The sequence below is a fragment of the Crocuta crocuta genome, unplaced genomic scaffold (assembly GCF_008692635.1).
Source record: "Crocuta crocuta isolate KB4526 unplaced genomic scaffold, BGI_CrCroc_1.0 scaffold63, whole genome shotgun sequence".
Classification (NCBI taxonomy): domain Eukaryota; kingdom Metazoa; phylum Chordata; class Mammalia; order Carnivora; family Hyaenidae; genus Crocuta; species Crocuta crocuta.
In genome coordinates, this window is record NW_027529171.1 from 284,102 (window position 1) to 301,738 (window position 17,637).

Sequence of the window (17,637 nt, forward strand, 5' to 3'; positions counted from 1 at the left end):
ATATGCCTAGACAAACTAAAATACTAAATATTTCATGAAATTCCCTTGACACTTTCTCTTTTGTTTGTTTAATCCCAATACATAGAATGTTCTCCATTCTTCCTCTCCCCTCCATGCATGCCAAAAGGCTTTTTGATGGTCACCTCAAATGTTTTTTCTCACATAAAGATTTTTCTAGTCCCTTGCATCTCTGTGATATTTTAATTTTCTGAATATTCACTGTTCTTTGCTGGAATACATTACTCTTTGCCCCATAATGTGTGTTTTGACATACTTGCTTACTTTCTTCACTAAATATGAGCCCTTTAGGGGCAGTATGTGTACCATCTTTATTTGTACATTTCCCATAAATTACAGTGTATGTTATTGGATATTATGTTAGTAGTAACTATGATAACGATCAAATACTATAAAGAATCATTGATCACTGACAGATTTTTTGAATTGGCTCTCATTGCCTCATGGTCTGCCATTCCTTTCCATAGAAGATTAATTCATTTTGCTATATCACAAATAAATTTTACACATTAATGTCTCATGTGTACAAACTGTACTTCTACCAGAAAGACCTTCCCTGTTCTTCCTCGCAAAAATTTTTATACTCTTATAATCCAGTTTAATTCTTACTCCCTGTAAAACACATCTTTCTCATTTTCAATAGCATACCACAGCATAATTAACAAAGCACTGTCCCCTCTAAACATCATAGTATTTGTTTTATATCTAAATGATGGACCAAACTGCCTTATCATTGAGTAGTATAATTTCTCAAACTCTATGTTGTGATTTTTTTTTTAATGTTTTTTATTTATTTCTAGGAGAGAGAGAGACAGCGTGAGCAGGGGAGGGTCAGAGAGAGAGGGAGTTACAGACTGAAACAGGCTCCAGGCTCTGAGCTGGGAGTCAGCACAGAGCCCGACGTGGGGCTTGAACCCACGAACCGCGAGATCATGACCTAAGCGAAAGTCGGACGCTTTACCGACTAAGCCACCCAGACGCCCCTGTTGTGATGTTCTTAAGGGAGTAATCCTATGTGTTTTTCTATTCTTATTCATCATTACAGTGGTTGACATATAGTTATACTTATTAACTTTCAGTTCAGTTGAAATGAATTTAAAAGTTTTAAAAGAACAATTCTTGGATGAGAAAGAGTAATATTTAAAGAGACAAGAACATAGTAATATGGAAGTGTTTACCTAAGGAAATCAGAGTTATACTTGAATCCTTGCCCAAATCACAGCAACAACAAAACGTGCGCGCGCGCGCGCACACACACACACACACACACACACTGGAAAAATTTGTCTCCTAATACTTTTCACATCCAACACGCTTAGGGCTTCTCTGCTTACTTCCCCTTTAGGGGTCATTCTTTCTCTCCTTAGACTCTCCTAATATTACTGTATGCAATTAACTCCAAATGGCAACTGGCATTTATGTAGCACCATGTAGAATTAATTCTAATAGTGAATTTTTTATATTTAAAAAAAATTAGCCCAATGGCATGCTATACCCTAATTAGTTTGGATTGATAAGGGAGGGTAAGATCCTTCTGCACAGGGATTGTTTTTATCTCTGTCCTAGTTTCTCATAGGCCCTGGCACAGAACATACCTATTGAATGAAGGATGGCATGTTCAGCCAAGTTTGGGAGACTTTCATTGTTCTAAAGATGGCTGCATTTTACTCGGATGCTTCATGTAATGATTTACTTCTTGGTTTCCTCAAGTAAATATTTTAGAACGAGTGAAATTTTGTTTGTTTTATTTTTGTTTGTTTTCTTATGAGCAAATTGGAAGTATAAAAGAGCTGATTTCAGTCTAACAAAATATAACCTTTTATTTTTCTTCTATTACAAAGATAATGAGAACATGCTTCAATATTGATCTTTGGTTTATTTCAGTTTGCCTTACTTTCTTTCCCACCACTAGTTTCTGTGTGTGTGTATGTGTGTCTAGTAACATGACTTTGAATTTGTATTATCTTAATATGTGACTTTATAGAGAGCAAATGATAGACTTGAAAAGAGGCACAACACGAACATATTGAGACTAAGAGTTTTGTTGCTTTGAATTTATAGAAAAGTAAATATTTATTTTTATAGTATCTATTTCTTTGTCAAAGATATTTGATTCAGGTTTATATGTTCAAAATATGTGAAATGTTTTGAAGCATATGTATACATATATGCATAGACATATATATGTATAAAGAATATATTATAGGAAAAAAGCAAATCGATATCACACTCATTGAATAAAAGAGGGGAGACATTAATTTTAATAAAGAATAACTGTAGTCAACTGTAACATACACATGGCGACTATAGTTAATAAACCCATAGTGTACATCTGAAAATTGCTGAGTAGATCTTAAAAGTTCTCCTCATAAGAAAAAAAAGTCCTGTGCTTATGCATGGTGACAAATGTTTACTAGGCTTGTTGTGGTGATCATCTTGTAATATATACAAATACTGAATCATTATGTTGTACACCTGAAACTAATATAATGTTGTAGGTCAATTATACCTCAATAAAAAAGTAAAAAATAAATAAATGAAATGCAAGCCTTGGCAAAAGTTTCTCAGAGACAGACTGACCTAATTATGTCTTACTACAGCTACTTACATATTAACAATTACTTAAGGTAAAAAATATTTGCCTTTCAATACTGTGTTCCTAGAAATAATATAACAGCATAAAGTAGTGCTGTTTTTTACATTTACTATACTTTACTAAGAGAACACTGGCAGTTTTAAGAATTCATCACTGATTATTTTTACATTTAAGTTACTATTAAAAGGCAAGCTGCTCTTTGTGATGTGGTTATAATTTATAACCACAGACAGTCTAAGTTTTTAAGCTAAGACTATACCTCACCTTCACATATCATTTACATATACTGATTGCTTCCACATGTCTGGCATAAGGTAAAATAGTTTATGAGCATTGTAATATGGCTAAAGCCACAATGAAATAAAATTCATCTTTGTCTAGAGTACCACAGAAATTTATTCATACTGGTGTATAAAATGTTTTCCAAAGGAATTCTGCCTTCCAGAAAAATCCTTTAAAAGCCAACTATGGTGAGTGTCACCTCCCTTCTTAAGGACGTCTGGCTTTCCTAGTCTGGCTTCCAAGTGTCTTCTGTTAGACAAAAGCCCCTTCAAGTCACTCTTGACATGTTCTTCATTCTATTTACCAGCCTCAGACAGCAAGTTTATTTTCTTGATGACCAAATATCCTCTTTCCTGCAAATGGGTTATTTGCAATCACAGGTCATTCATAGAACTGGTCAGAAAGCCCCAGACTTTATATCTATAGTGTTTCATTCAGACTCAGGGACATATTAAATAGAAATATTGTGTTAATTCCTATGTGAATTCAATACTTTTTAAGTTGTCATGAAGAATGTTGTGTCTTCACGGACCAAGTCATAACAAAATAATACTCAAGGCAACCATTATACCACTTAAGAGGATATGCTGTAAGTACAGGAGCAAATAAAACTAGTCATTTCCTGCTTATTTGTACTGAATATTAGATGACTGACTTTGGTTCATGTTGAAAACATGAATTGGAACTTATAGTCTGTGAGATGCAGGCTACCCGTTCCTCAAGAAACAGGTGGTTCCTTGCTTAGGCTGGCTCAATAAGTATTCATGGCCAAGGACCTAAAAATCAGGCCTGCCTGCATCCCCACAACTAGCTTTATGGATACATTCATACAGATTCCATCGAAATTACACTGAAAACTTGGTGAAGCAATAGGTAAACACCAAGATGTTCAGGTTCACCTAGCAGCACTGAAAGGCCTGTTTGGTATTGTTTCATCAATTGTTTTCTTTCAACACCAGCTTTTTACAAAGCCTCTTCATAGGTTCACTGACCAGTCGATATTGACGAGCTTCATATTTTTTAACATTTACACTATTATTTTACAAGTCTTTGAAATAATTGCACTACAAATATAATAATTGTGCTTTTCTTTGCATTATTATTATTATTATTACTCTAATTGACAAAATAAGTAACAGAGAATATGTGCATGCACACCCACACCAAATGAACCAAATAGTGATCTAGAACCTTCTATGTACCAAGTAGTGATTGCATATCTTACAATGTATTGTTATTAACCTGATAAGAGCTACCAGCTACCATGAAGTAGCTATCCTCCCATATTAGAGAAGAACAACCTGAGGCTAATAAAGTTAATGACACGTTCATATCCTAACATAAAAAAATGCCAGAGTCGATTCAACATGTTCTTTTCTATGTTAAGATTCCTCTAGTCCTGGTGAAATTTTTGTTCTAGTAGCTAAATTGGAAAAAAGACACTAATTTTCAATAGGCCACCAAACGAAGGGTTGAACACTATAAGCACAGCATGACTTTCTATTCAATAAAAACTAAATGAAGATTATAAATATTATTGGATATATTTATTCTGCACATTCCAAGAATGGAATGTTGGAATTCATTTCGGACATTCCAAGAATGTGCCGTTTTATTCTTCTGAAAATATGAAAAGGCAATACATCTGGCTGCTTGGTGTGAGGGGGCACTAGAGACATCCACCTATTATCTCTATCTTTAGTTTCTCTAAGGAAACTAAATTGTATGATAAAGATGGTATAACATACAATAGGGAATCCATTTGAGAGAATTAAGTCCACAGGGTTTGTTACATCTGGTACCCTCAGTATTAGAGACTGAGATCTGCGCTAAAGAAACAAATCACTATAGCATCACTAATTTCACTTCCCTATACAGCATCTGCTTAAAATAGTCTAAACATATTCTTTCAAAACGAATGTGCTAATGTTTATAAAGCTGTGGACAGAACTACTGTCACAAAGTAGACAGTTTTCTCTAACTTGACAGGTAAAGAGCAATGCCAATGAGACAAGTATTAATCTTATTTCTGATGAAACACCACTAGACAAAACAGACACTGACTCTTCTGCCTTGCTAAGTGATTTCAGGCATGCAAGAAAAACTTTTTTCTAGTCACTTGGTCCCGTCTCGCTATTACGCTAGAAACCTTTCTCAGGATGCTGTCTGGATTAGGAGGTTGAATGATGGAGACAGGATGTGTGTTCTGTTAGAAAGTGCCAAGGGAACCTTAATTCTGTTCTGAATAGGCACCTCAGGAAGCAAAAGAAGGCTGAGAGTCTATTGAACATGAAGACGCACAGTGAAAGTAAGAAGCTCCGTGGCTCTGGGCCAGTGTGTAAGAGCCTAACAGGGAATTAGAGTCTTAGGAGTAGTTGCTTTGTTTGAGTAGAGCTTCCAATTCTGTCTAGTTAGAAGCGAGTGCGAAGGACTGAATCCCTGCACACCAGCCCAGGAGAAAAGAAAAAATCTACTGAAGAAGGATGATCTCACATAACATAGTAACCTGAAAACAAGGTCACACTTGATATTTTGCTTTTGCTCAAACAGTGAAATTGTGACAGAAAGATGTGTCTATGATACTTCATCAGAGGTCTTAAATGTGTGCCCTGCCATAAACCTAAGAAAAGTTAAGGGAATTAATATATAATTGAATATTTTAGATGGGCAGCTATGCCCTAAATGATGCTAGCTTGTTGGATTTTAAACAAATATCTGCAGTTTTTCTTAGATAGAACTTGCATCTTTCTGGAAGTGTGAAAACATATTGCTCTACGTAGCAAAGGAAGTGCTCTGTGCCTACATGTGCAGTCTCTGTAACCTAGGAGAGCAAGGTCATTGTATGAGGTCCAATCTGAAATGTAGCCATTTATTTCAGAATCGTGCTTCAGCATCTCAGATGATGACCCAGTCCCTCAGAACCGAGGGCCAGCTCTCAGGTTTCTAGATCCCTAAAGCACTGCTTGGCACATACCACTCATTTGCAAACTTTTAACAGTTTCATTATCCACGGTTCAATCTAAGATTTGAAACTCATAACCTGTTTCACCATTTTCTACCATTGATCCTTATTTAAAGTGCTTCTGCAGCCCTACGTGATTTTTCTCCCAGTCAGAGATTTAACTTCCCAGAATGGGCTATGTTTTATACTCAGATCTGTTTTATCTATGGTCTCATCTCTGCTCCTTAGGGCTCCCACATGGAATGATTATCTCTCATCTCCTCACTTATTTCTTCAACCACTGCTTCAACTTAATGAGGCACTATCATGGGTAAGACTCTACACATTTGGGTCTTCTCCCCTGCCAAGTCATAAGTTTCTTCAGGATAGTTGCCACATGATACTTTATACTTCTCTGCCTTTTAAAAAGCCTTTTAAAAAATAAAAGGAGATATTCAAGTCAATGTTGTAGAGAACAGCATTAGTAAACAACTAAGGGTGGGCAGATGTGGACCCAGGAAGGAAAGCTCACAACTGAGATGTGGAGAGGGAGGGTCTGGGTGGGGGCGTGGTTGGGGCTGCAAGGTGAAGAGAGTTTCACTTTCCAGTTACTACCAATTGTTGTATCACACTTCGAGTTGCAGAAATTTAAAAACGTACTGTTCTTGAATTCTCCAGATCCTCCTCCCACACAAGCATTTACCAAATCTAAAGTTTCTATACATATGTTTCGTCTTCAGCCTTCCTCTCTCACTTCCATTATCATGATCCTTATGCAGGGATTAATTTCTTCATATCTGAACACCTCCAAGAACTCCAATTAGTTCCCTCTATGCCCTAGACTCCTTTAAGTTAATCATTCTTTTAGGTCAAGCTAAGGAGTTTGGACTTTAATCAGTAAAATTTTAAAATAAAGGAAAGACATAATTAGATTTGAATTTCAGAAAGAATTATAGCCACTAATGATGCAAAGAAGAAACTGTAACTAAAGATGGCTGTTGCCATAGCAGGCAAGTAATGATACGGTTCTCATTTAACCTGGAAGAGAGAACAGGACAGATTTGAGTGACTCAAGAGATAGAATCCACAGGGCATCTAGGTAGATATGGGATGGGCCAGCGAGGGAAGAGGCAAAGATGTTACTGGCCTGGACCACTGGGACAAAGTGACAACACTCTGCGCAACTGGGAATGAGGAGGACAAATACGCTTGCAGAGAGGTCAGTGGGCATGGTTTTGAACAAGTAGAGCTGGCGTTCTCTGTGAGACACCGAGTGCAGATAGTCTATAGTGTTTCACATGTAGAAGAGACAAATGCAAAAAACCTCAACTGGCTCAGCAACTCCCCAGAATTTGTAGTGTCTGGCAAAGTAGGCAGCGGTATGGTCAGATGCGGAAGAGATCCCTGGGTGACACTCGCACACAATTTCTGGTTGTGTGAGCTTTCTGTTTCTGAGTCATCACTTGGGCAACATACCTATATCCCAAGGGTCAAGGAGGCTATTTTGTCCTTTAATCACCATATTTAATATGTGTAAAGCTGACCCAACTGAACTAAAATTATGGGACCCACGCTCTCTGTACTAGGCCCAATGTCTAGTTGAGATTATTAGGTATGTGCATGTAGAATGGGGAAATTCACTGAAAATTTAAAGTGGCAAGATTACCTAATTAAGAAATTGCCTTTTTTTTTATTCTTCTGTAGATCCATCTGATAAAAATGAAGGTCTACACTTCTTTCAGAGAGAGACCATAAGCGTTTTTAAGTTTTGAGGATTTTGTTTTCAAAAGGAGGGTCTTCACTTAGATTTATTTGGATAGCACAAGAAGGTACAGGATGAAGACTATTTCTAGGTCAAAGACAGGTGCAGAGGATGGGCGGGGAGGGTGTCCATAATCAGATGTTATAAATATTATGTTTAATATATTCTATATTATTAAATACGTCAAGTCTGGAAAGATGGAGGGCTCTTGTGTTGGGCAGCAGAGGGATCTGTGTCTTGCTCACACCTTTCACTCTGCAGGTGGAAAGACTTGAGAGTGGAAACACGTGTGCATTCAAGTGGAAGCAAGACACTAAACACTATGTCCTGGAGCCAACATGCTGAGAAGGCTCAATGGAAGGGCCATGGAAAGAGGCAGGTTAGCAACTTGCTAGAGTAGTGACACTTTAGGGAGAACAGAGAAATCCAGACAACAGCGTTGTACTATAGAGGTTGCGCTGGGAAGATCAAACTTAAAGGACAGAAGATGATAGCCATTTCTGAAGTGCCCAAGACCTAACCTCAAGCAAAGGGAGAAATCTCCCTACTATTTCTCAGCATTCCGCTTTCCACAATTCCCAATTAAACATGATACGATTTAGAAAAACAACGACTTGAATGTAACTTTTCTTACATTTGTTATAAACACGTTGATTTACGTAGTTCTTCATCTCTATATAATCTGGAAGTACAATTACACTGGGGGTCGGGAGGGGCAGAGAGACAGGGAGAGAATCTTGAGCAGGCTCCATGCTCAGCACTGAACCCAATGCAGAGCTCAGTCTCACAACTATGAGATCACGACCTCAGCCAAAATCAAGAGTCGGATACTTAACTGACTGAGCCACCCAGGCATTCCTAAACTTATTCTAAAGGATTATCACCGAAGAGCAGAGTTTATTTTCTTGAAACTTCAAATTTGAATATAAAAAATTAAAATTTCTAACACATCTGATGAAGTTTCACAAGTCCTTGTCTACTTTGGAGTTGACCTCAGGTGTAAACAACCTTGTCTGGTTTTCCCCAAATGGATTCATCAATGGTTGGAATTCGACCTTAATTATTTTTTAATGTCAATTAATAGCTATGATTTGTACATACGGCACTCCTGGTAGTCAAGCTCCTGTCCTTTCCTGTTACTACTTCTACTGTGTCACAATCCTAACATATTTTATAAGAATTTAACATCCAGCACTATAAACTAATTTGTATTCTAAACATCAATTCCATATTTATATTCTAAACATCAACTTCACCTATAAGAGGACTAAGAAATGTAGTGGAGTCAAAGATAAGAGGAAGCAAGAAAGCCTGTGCAATAATAATCTTAGCAAGTTGTCAGATAACAAAGCCAGTCTTCTCTCAAAAGTATGGATAGCAGAATACAATCCATTCAAACTTTTAAGTGATTGTGCTTTCAGCTTCGTTTGGTAGAATGGATTTGTTCTACAAAAGGTTCAGATACAATGAGCCTGAGGATGAGGTCTCTTATTTTTAGCCATCATGGGGTTTTAGAGCTGCCTCACTCACTTTCTTTTCTGGCTATGTGTATTGAGACATGATTATGAGAAAAATCAGGGTGTTCCTCCAAAGGAATGAAACAACTCCTTGACCTGGTTCCTAGGAGCTTACAAGATGTGTGTATTGTTACTGTATATTCTTCATGTCTTACTTGCCTGCAAGTAAGGATGACCCAGAAACTTTGTGATTCAGTCCTGCCTGAAATAGGCTTGGTTCAGAGGAGATACTGCCTGTGGAAGAGACACTCTTGACATACCCTTAGTGCTTTTATTTTTATTTGTATTGTATTGTATTGTATTGTATCATATTGAAAGTGAACACAAGAGTATGAAGGGGCAGAGGGTGAGAGAGAGAGAGAGAGAGAGAGAGAGAGAAAGAGAGAAACTTAAGCAGGCTCTACGCTCAGCAGGGAGCCCCATGCATGGGGCTCAATCTCATGACCCTGAGATCATGATCTGAGCCGAAATCAAGAGCTGGATGCTCACCTGACTGAGCCTCCCAGATAACCTTCTTGGTGCGTTTCTAAGTGCATCAACTGTGCTGGGAAGTGTTTAGCACAAGCTTACTTCACATTACAATGCACAATTCACTTGTGATGAATTGATTATTACACCTGTGCATTCTTTCTGTGCTCACTAATAAGGCTTTAAAAAAACAAAGTGTGTCAAAGGAAGCCCCGAATTGCTCAACAAGTGACTGTGCCAGCTGTCTAGAGCCTAAGGATGAAAAAGAATAGATCTGGCCTTGAAGACCTCACAGCCTGTCACAAGAGAGACGACCCACAATCCACTGAAGTCATTTTATGGACTAAAGAAGTCATTTGACATCTTCAACAGAACTAAGCCCTGTTTAGTTTGCTGATGAAGACTCAAGCGGCTGATGCTATATTTTATCAAAAGACACGTTTATGATTTTGGCAACAAAATGAGTTACTATGAGGTTTGGTCACCACTTTTTCCCACTTCACTTCTCTCCAAGCAAAGGAAACCTGGAGGTGCAGGTTTAATGACTCATTTAGGAGCTGACAAGATTCCCTAAATTTGTGGTCTCCGTAAGTTTTACGCTAAGCTTCTAGGAAATACTAAGATCGAATTATTCTTCCTATTTATCAACAGAATTTTATTTTTGCTTATCTTCATTCTCTAATTGAAGTGCAAATTGTATATTTTCTTATCCTGGGTTTGACAGAGTCCAGCTTTGTTACTGTTTGGAAATAGTGTGTGAATTCCCTATTTATACTGATGTTTATATCTTGGCAATAGAAGGAGATAGTAACTGGAGACATTCAGGCTTGCTTGTGTCAGATAAAATTTATTGATTCTTCCATATGTTTAATTATGATAATAATTTAAAACAACCTACAAATCGCAAGGAGTCACTTTTAAAAATATACTGAATGTGATTTCCTAAACTTTATTTTACCGTCTCAAGTAGCTACTCTCCAATTATGAACGATGGCAATAATGTGCCACAAGCAGTCTGCATCATTTCTGTTTTGAATGTTTTTTGAGTCAGACTTAAATTCACATATATATATATATATATGAATGTATATATAGGGATATAGATAAAATACTTAATATGCACGGAGACACATGAAGCTATCCTCTCATCATTCTGATTGTTACTTCTATTTCACTCATTTTGTTTCACATTTTACAGGCCAATTTCACATGTAAAGTCTTAAGTTAAAAATCTATGTATTTACTTATAACCACTTACTTTTCTAGGGTCAAAATATACCAATAAATGTATGCAAAGAGCACATCAAAATCTCTCGCAAAGTGCATTTTAACCGAGGCTTCTGTTTTGTGCATGTTACATCTCCTGACTCGTGTGCCAGTATTTCCAAGCTTGGCCTCCACACATTACTCTGTGTATATTTATCCTAGCAGCCTGCCCATTTCCAAACTAATGAAAGAGCTGTCACACATTGCTAGTGCCACCTATTAGTGGAAGCACAGAACTGCAAATCATGATAATTCCTTTAAATAGCACCTTAGAAGTCATGAGGGGTAAAATCCATCCCAAGACTCACACTTGTTCTAATTTATGTTTACAGCTGCTGGTCTTTTTAAAATAAGCTTTCACTGCATGCACTAAACTTAGATACTGCCACGAGTTGTGGAGGTTTTACCTATGACTTTGTACTAATAAATCATCTTATCATAGATTTTTTTCATAAAGGTGTGATAAGTGCAATGTCTCAATCAATCAATATGTAACTCTCCATGATATCATATCATGACTTTGGAAGTGAATGCTATTAGATAATGATTGATTAAAAATGTACTTGAGTACTGTTTTATCTGGACGGTTTTAGAACAATGGTAATATAAATTCTATTTAGCACAGTCCTGACTTTAAATACAAAATTCTCCAAAGCATGAGAAGGTGTGATATTTTGACCTTTTGACTAGTGACATGCAGGTGTGTCACTGAAGTTTGAATGAGAAAAATTGGGATAAGATGTTAAACCACACAATTTCTTACTGCTGATAACACTGTACGTTATTTAACCTACATTTTTGAACTACAATTAGATAGTCACACTAAGCATAAGTAGATTATGCTCAGCAAGCAACAGTTTTATTTCCTTACTAGGAACATACGTGAGCATATTAATTAATTTTAGTTAAATTTGTTCTTGATAGATCATTCATTTGCATAGATGTTTGAATATAAAATTTAAATATAACTGGCTCCAAATCCCCGCATATGTGTTAATTAAGTTCTTTGATTTATATATGAATGAAAAGAAAGAAAACAAAAAAATTAGTTATGACAGATTTATACATCTATTTAGTTGCCTAAATATCCAGGTATTTTATATCACTGTCAGTAATGGAGTCTTGTAAATAATTTATATGAAGAGAAGTACCAACATAAAAAAGTTATAACTGGAAAAATTTTCTCTTCAGTATTCATGTTTATTTGAGCTAATAATGATTGAATATCATTATCAAGGTTTGGTGGGCTAGAATTTTACATGGCATGGTTTTGTGGTATCAGTTAGTTTTCTGCTAGCTAAATGCTACACTGTATAAATTATTATTTCAAAGGCCAGTCTCCTTGGTGGCTTTAAACAGAGAAGCCCCAAATTGGAGACTTTCACTAGCCCTCATGTGATCTGACCAGCACTGGATCACAAGATGTGTAACTGAGCATCTTGTTTTATTTTATTTTTTATTATTTTTCCAGAGTATATTTTTTCTGAGTGGTGAATACAAATTTCTAGTTTTCAGTATGCTGAAATTGAAGATTTCAGAATTAAAATATGATTTTTAAAGTTAATAGAAATTTGAGAAGAAAAGGCCATGTGAAATAAGAATCAGCAAGTCAAAGACCTGATGTTAAATATGCAGTGACTATAAGAGAAAAGATACTGCAAAGAATTTATAACTTCTTTGCATTGTGTGTGAATATATATTAAACATATATAAATATATCATATTGTATATAATATATAAATATACACTATATAATATATATATTTTCCTCTACCTTTAATTGATACTTATCATTTTATCTGCGAGGAAATTATCAGGATAAGACATTTTACATCCTATACAAGCATGTAAATTCTTGATATATCCACGGGGACTTTTCATGGGACCCAAAAGATCACACCCACTCTAAAATAAATAAATACATACATAGTATAAAATAGGAATGTCATTGTTAACTGGTAACAATTGTATTGTAGCTTGTCAGGATTGCTTTTCTCCCCTATCAGGTATTAACATAAAGTTTTGTCATTCATATATATACATATATTCATATGTATACACATCTATATATATATATATATGGATGTGTTTCTTTGTATTCTGGTAAAAGTGAAGAAAAATCTCTAAAAAGTCAACAAGTTTAATTGGTAAATAATTCATACTAATTAAATTTGAAGCAATCATAAAGCATTGAGCAATGGGAAATAAAAAGGCTTTTGCAAATTGTATTTTATAAATTTTTAATTAAATATTTTCCTCCAATATCAGGAAGACACGTGTGAGAATTTTGATTGAACTGATAATCTCATTGTAACAATAATTAAACAACTCTGGGGGCAAAAATCTACAAACTCTGAAAAGAAAGTCTTTCAAACATTTTTTTAAATGCTATTTGCTAAGTCCTCCCTATGAAAGTAAAGTTAAAGGCATTGATTTAACCTTTGGATTCACATGATAACCATCACATTCAGACTTGCATGTGTCTTTGATTTCTACTAAAACTGGAGCACACAATGTCCTGGAAAAGCTCATTGAGTGATGGAACATTTGTCAGTTGTTTAAAACCCCAAACCTAATTTATTTCCTTGTGATTTCCATAGGTTTTGCTGAAGTCTTCATTGCACCACACATTCCAAAAGGAAGATTATATGATAGTCTGGTATTTCATGAGAAAAGTGAAATCTGACTAGTTTTGCAGGAGAAATAAACAGTTCCACATCAACTTTAAAAAAGAAGCATTTTAACATTTAACTATATTACATACATTTAAGGAAGGCAAAAGTATCTCCGAGTGAATGTTTCTTGAGGATAATTTGTATGTGACTGCTGAGATTTACAGAGTTCTCACATTTGCTTCCCCCACAAGGATTCTAAATCAGATTGGTTCAGAGGAAAAGCCAGCATACCCCATTTTTCTAATATTATCACTTCTCCAGATGGTCCTGAACACATCTATTCAATCCCTTTTTCCTAGAAAGTAAAGAGGTACCTTATTAGATATATATGTGCATCCACTATCAAGGCTGCCTTCTTGTTCTTCTTTTTCTTTCTCATTTAACGTATCAAATCTCTTTCGTTTCCTACTAGGCAAGATGACAAGTAGGAAGTGAGCACAGTGATTGCCTGAAACTTTGTCTTGGCAACCTGAGCAATGAGAGAGTTAATGGTGGATCTTTGAAAACAAGTGACCATGGGAAATTAGGGTTGGCAGGGATTTAACTCTTCATGAATCATGCTGGAATATTTTTAAGGGCAAAGCAGTGGATGTTTTAATCGTGTTTGACATCTAATTAAGGAGAAAAAAGAAGGAGCTAAAAAAAAATCTCTATCATAGTTTAGAAACAAAGTACTGACAATTGGCTACCAGGCATTTGCTTTGGCAAAACAAGTGTACATATAGGGGTAAAAAGGTAATGACAGACCAATAAAATGACAGAAGAAAAATTGCTTGGGCCATTCCTTTTCTTCTTGTTTTTGTTGTTCATTTCACAGTTTATTTTACCAAATTGCCAAGCCCTACGTATATCAATAGAATTCTTAGGTAGGTGTAGAGCAGTTTTTGATGAAAAGAAAAGCGGAATAATTCTAATGGATGCCACTTCTAAAAAGGGTTTATAAAGATAGTGTCATATAGCTGCATATTGTCAGTTTATACAACTTACTTCCTCAGACAAGTTTAAAGCCTACACACATATCAAAGGACTGTTCTGATTAAATGTTATCTGTTTGTATATAGAAAGACCTGGTACCTCTTCTATAATGGAGAGTATTCAACCACCATGGAAATAAAATTCTTGTAAAATATATATAATTCCCAATTCTTCTTTATTTTACAACTTATTTAGCATTTAGGCCAGTATCTCCAGTAGATTTTTAAAGTGTGTTTCATGTTTCAACTTTGTTACTCTACCGTTATAGCATATAGCCATTTACATCTTCAAGAATTAAACTTGCATGTGAAACTTACTCATAGGCATATAAACTTAGATAAAATTGACCATCAACCTAAAAATTATTTATGCCATCCTCCCAAAGAATGGAAATAGAAAGCAAAAACTGAGGAAAATACACATGCCATAATATCATATTCTATAAAAATAACTTAAAGACAGTTGCTAGAGATAGATAGAATAGTTAATTAAATATTTCATGGCTATATGATAATGTTTTAGAATCTTGCATGACGAGTACAATTGCAATTCTGTTTGCTAATACCTTAAATCCATTCCCATCTTAATAACCAAGAAACTATGATGCCAAAAATAAATGTATCTTTCAATCCAATGTATTTTATCTAGCAAGTATTAATTCCAAATAAACACATTTAATAGGTGTTGAATTTTCTAATCCAAAGTGTGAAAATTACATCTCTCTTTCCTATTTGTGATCCTCATTCACACTAGAGCATTCAGAAAGAGATGTTCCCCATCATGTGAAAATTAAAGAATATGTTTCTGGCATAAGAACAATGTGCAGCAGACAGACATCTCTACAGATTGATTCAATGATTTTCTTTCACATTATAGGCTAAAAACAGAATATAATTGAAGCCTCCCACTGCCCCACCCCCAATTCCCGAAATCTGAGAATCCTAAGAAAGCAACACCTTAGGGAGTAGAAGTACTGGAGTTAAAACATTTTAATCTCCAACTCCATTTTACTAACACCTCAGTTATAGAAACATTCTTTTTCATTTAAAGTTTTTTATATATATTATTTTCAATCTATGTTAGCATGTTTTATACAACTATCTATAAAATCTATGTGAACAAATGCAGAACAAATATTTCTTTAAAATCCTCATTAAAAACCAAGCATTTGCATTAAGCTGTAACCAAATAAAGTACTAGCAATCATGTGCTGAAGCTTTTTTTCTTTCTTAAATTTAAACTCTTTTTGAAGGGAAGTTCACACAACTAGCTCTACAACCAGAAAGTAATGTTCCTTCAGTTCTCACTGAAGTACATATGGAATTAAACAACATTATATTTCAAAGGCTTTAGCTTTACACCAATTAGCCAAATACACAGCCTTTTGTACAATCATAACACACTGTGGAAAAACTAGTCTGTTCCCTCCAGTTTATATTCTCTTGGCAAACCATGATCTACTGCTTATGTTAAGCATCTGATTGTCAGATTTGAACAAACTGAATATTCATGATGACGATTAACCATTTAGTGCCTCAAACTAAGAAAATACAATTTATCACAACAATTACTATAGGTGAGGCATTCTACAAAGAGACTATTTTTGCCACAGCGCTTTTAAAAGATATTTTAATAGAAGTAGAGTCAGAAAAATTAACAGAACATATGATCGCATACACAGATCAGCATTTACCCAGGCATTCAGCTCTTCTCTGCAAATGTGATTAAATGTTCTTTGTTTGCATTTAAATTGTCATATATCAAACAGGAGACATGCTTTTATAAAAAAGTGTTTAAATCATCTCAGAAAGACACACAGGATCACATAGGTTTCCCAGGTTAAACTAAAGGGTTTCATGATTTGGCTTGGGAGGGAGTTCAAGGAATGAGAAGGCNTAAAAGAAAAATAAAGATTTACCTTTGTAGGATAATTTCAGCCTTGGCACATTGTTCTTCCCATTTTGATAGTTTGCTCTTGCTGTAAGTACTACTCCCCAGAAAAGACAGACAATCCTGGCGAACCAGCCCATGCTGCAGACGCTGGAGGTGCCTGGGCTGCTTCTGCCTTCCCTCCTGTATTGTGCGGCCAGAGAAGTTCAAACAATCTGGAAACTGGAGGTAACAGGTGATTTAGGTCAGTTTCATTCATAAATGCAGACAATCAAGACCTCACGGCAACACTAACACCTCTTCTTCTGTAACAGTCACTGAAGCACAGAAACTTCAAACCCTCCAAAAAAAAAAAAAAAAAAAAAAANGAACAAGGCTGCTGCAGTGGTGCTTAAGAAGCAGTTCCTTTTATCTGGGCTCTTCTGATAGCCAGTGGCGGACTCTAATCCTGCTCTCTGCTTCATTCGGCTCCGGGGAAGCAGAATGAAAGGGAAACAGAGAAAGAGAGAGAGAGAGAGAGAGAGAGAGAGAGAGAGGAACCCTGAGCGGCGCGGACTTTTCCTGTACACATGTAGGGAGAGATGACACAAGATCCCACAGACAGGTTTTCCCAACACTCACTAGACTGGCTGACAATGGGAGACCAGGCAAGCTCAACCCACTCCCCTTCCCTTCCCCTCCTGTCACACAACACATGCAAAAAACATCTCCTAGAGATTAGAGCCGGGAGCAGAACCCTCCAGCGTGCCTGTGAAAGGCATGTAGCTATAAATTTACTTCCCAAGGCACGCGTTGTTTTATAGCCATTTTTAGGTGCAATTTTGATTAAAAAAATCTGAATTCTGCTACCTACATAATTTATAACTCATTATATAATTCCTTTGAACTTGTACCTTATATGCATGTATGCATGCGTATATATATATACATACGATTACATACACATATGCATATGTACATATATGTATATCTTTTCACCATTATAACTTTAACCACTGAAGGTTTTAAAGCCTTGTTAGAGAGCATTCCCTCTTCCCAAGAAACCCCCTTGGCTCAACTACCCCCTTCCCCCGCCCCGCAGCAATTTCACTGAAGAAATTCCTAGTAAAGCCCATTTCAACAATCAGGTCAAGACAAATATAGGTCCACTGAGAATTATAAATTACAACTCAAAAGGATACTCAGAATTTAAAAACATCCATGGTTTTCCAGCTTCTGGAATGCTCTGGCTAACATTGTTAATGCAT

The 17,637-nt window shown here is 35.9% G+C and overlaps 1 protein-coding gene across 1 annotated transcript in view; it reads right to left on the bottom strand.

Moving 5' to 3' along the window:
* The window catches only part of SEMA3A (semaphorin 3A), a 203,356-nt gene extending 186,826 nt beyond the window's left edge, over positions 1–16,530 (bottom strand). Inside the window, exon 1 of the mRNA XM_077757607.1 lies at positions 16,419–16,530. Coding sequence (XP_077613733.1) covers positions 16,419–16,530 — 112 coding nt within the window. The remainder of the gene's footprint in view (positions 1–16,418) is intronic.
* Positions 16,531–17,637: the final 1,107 nt, after the last annotated feature.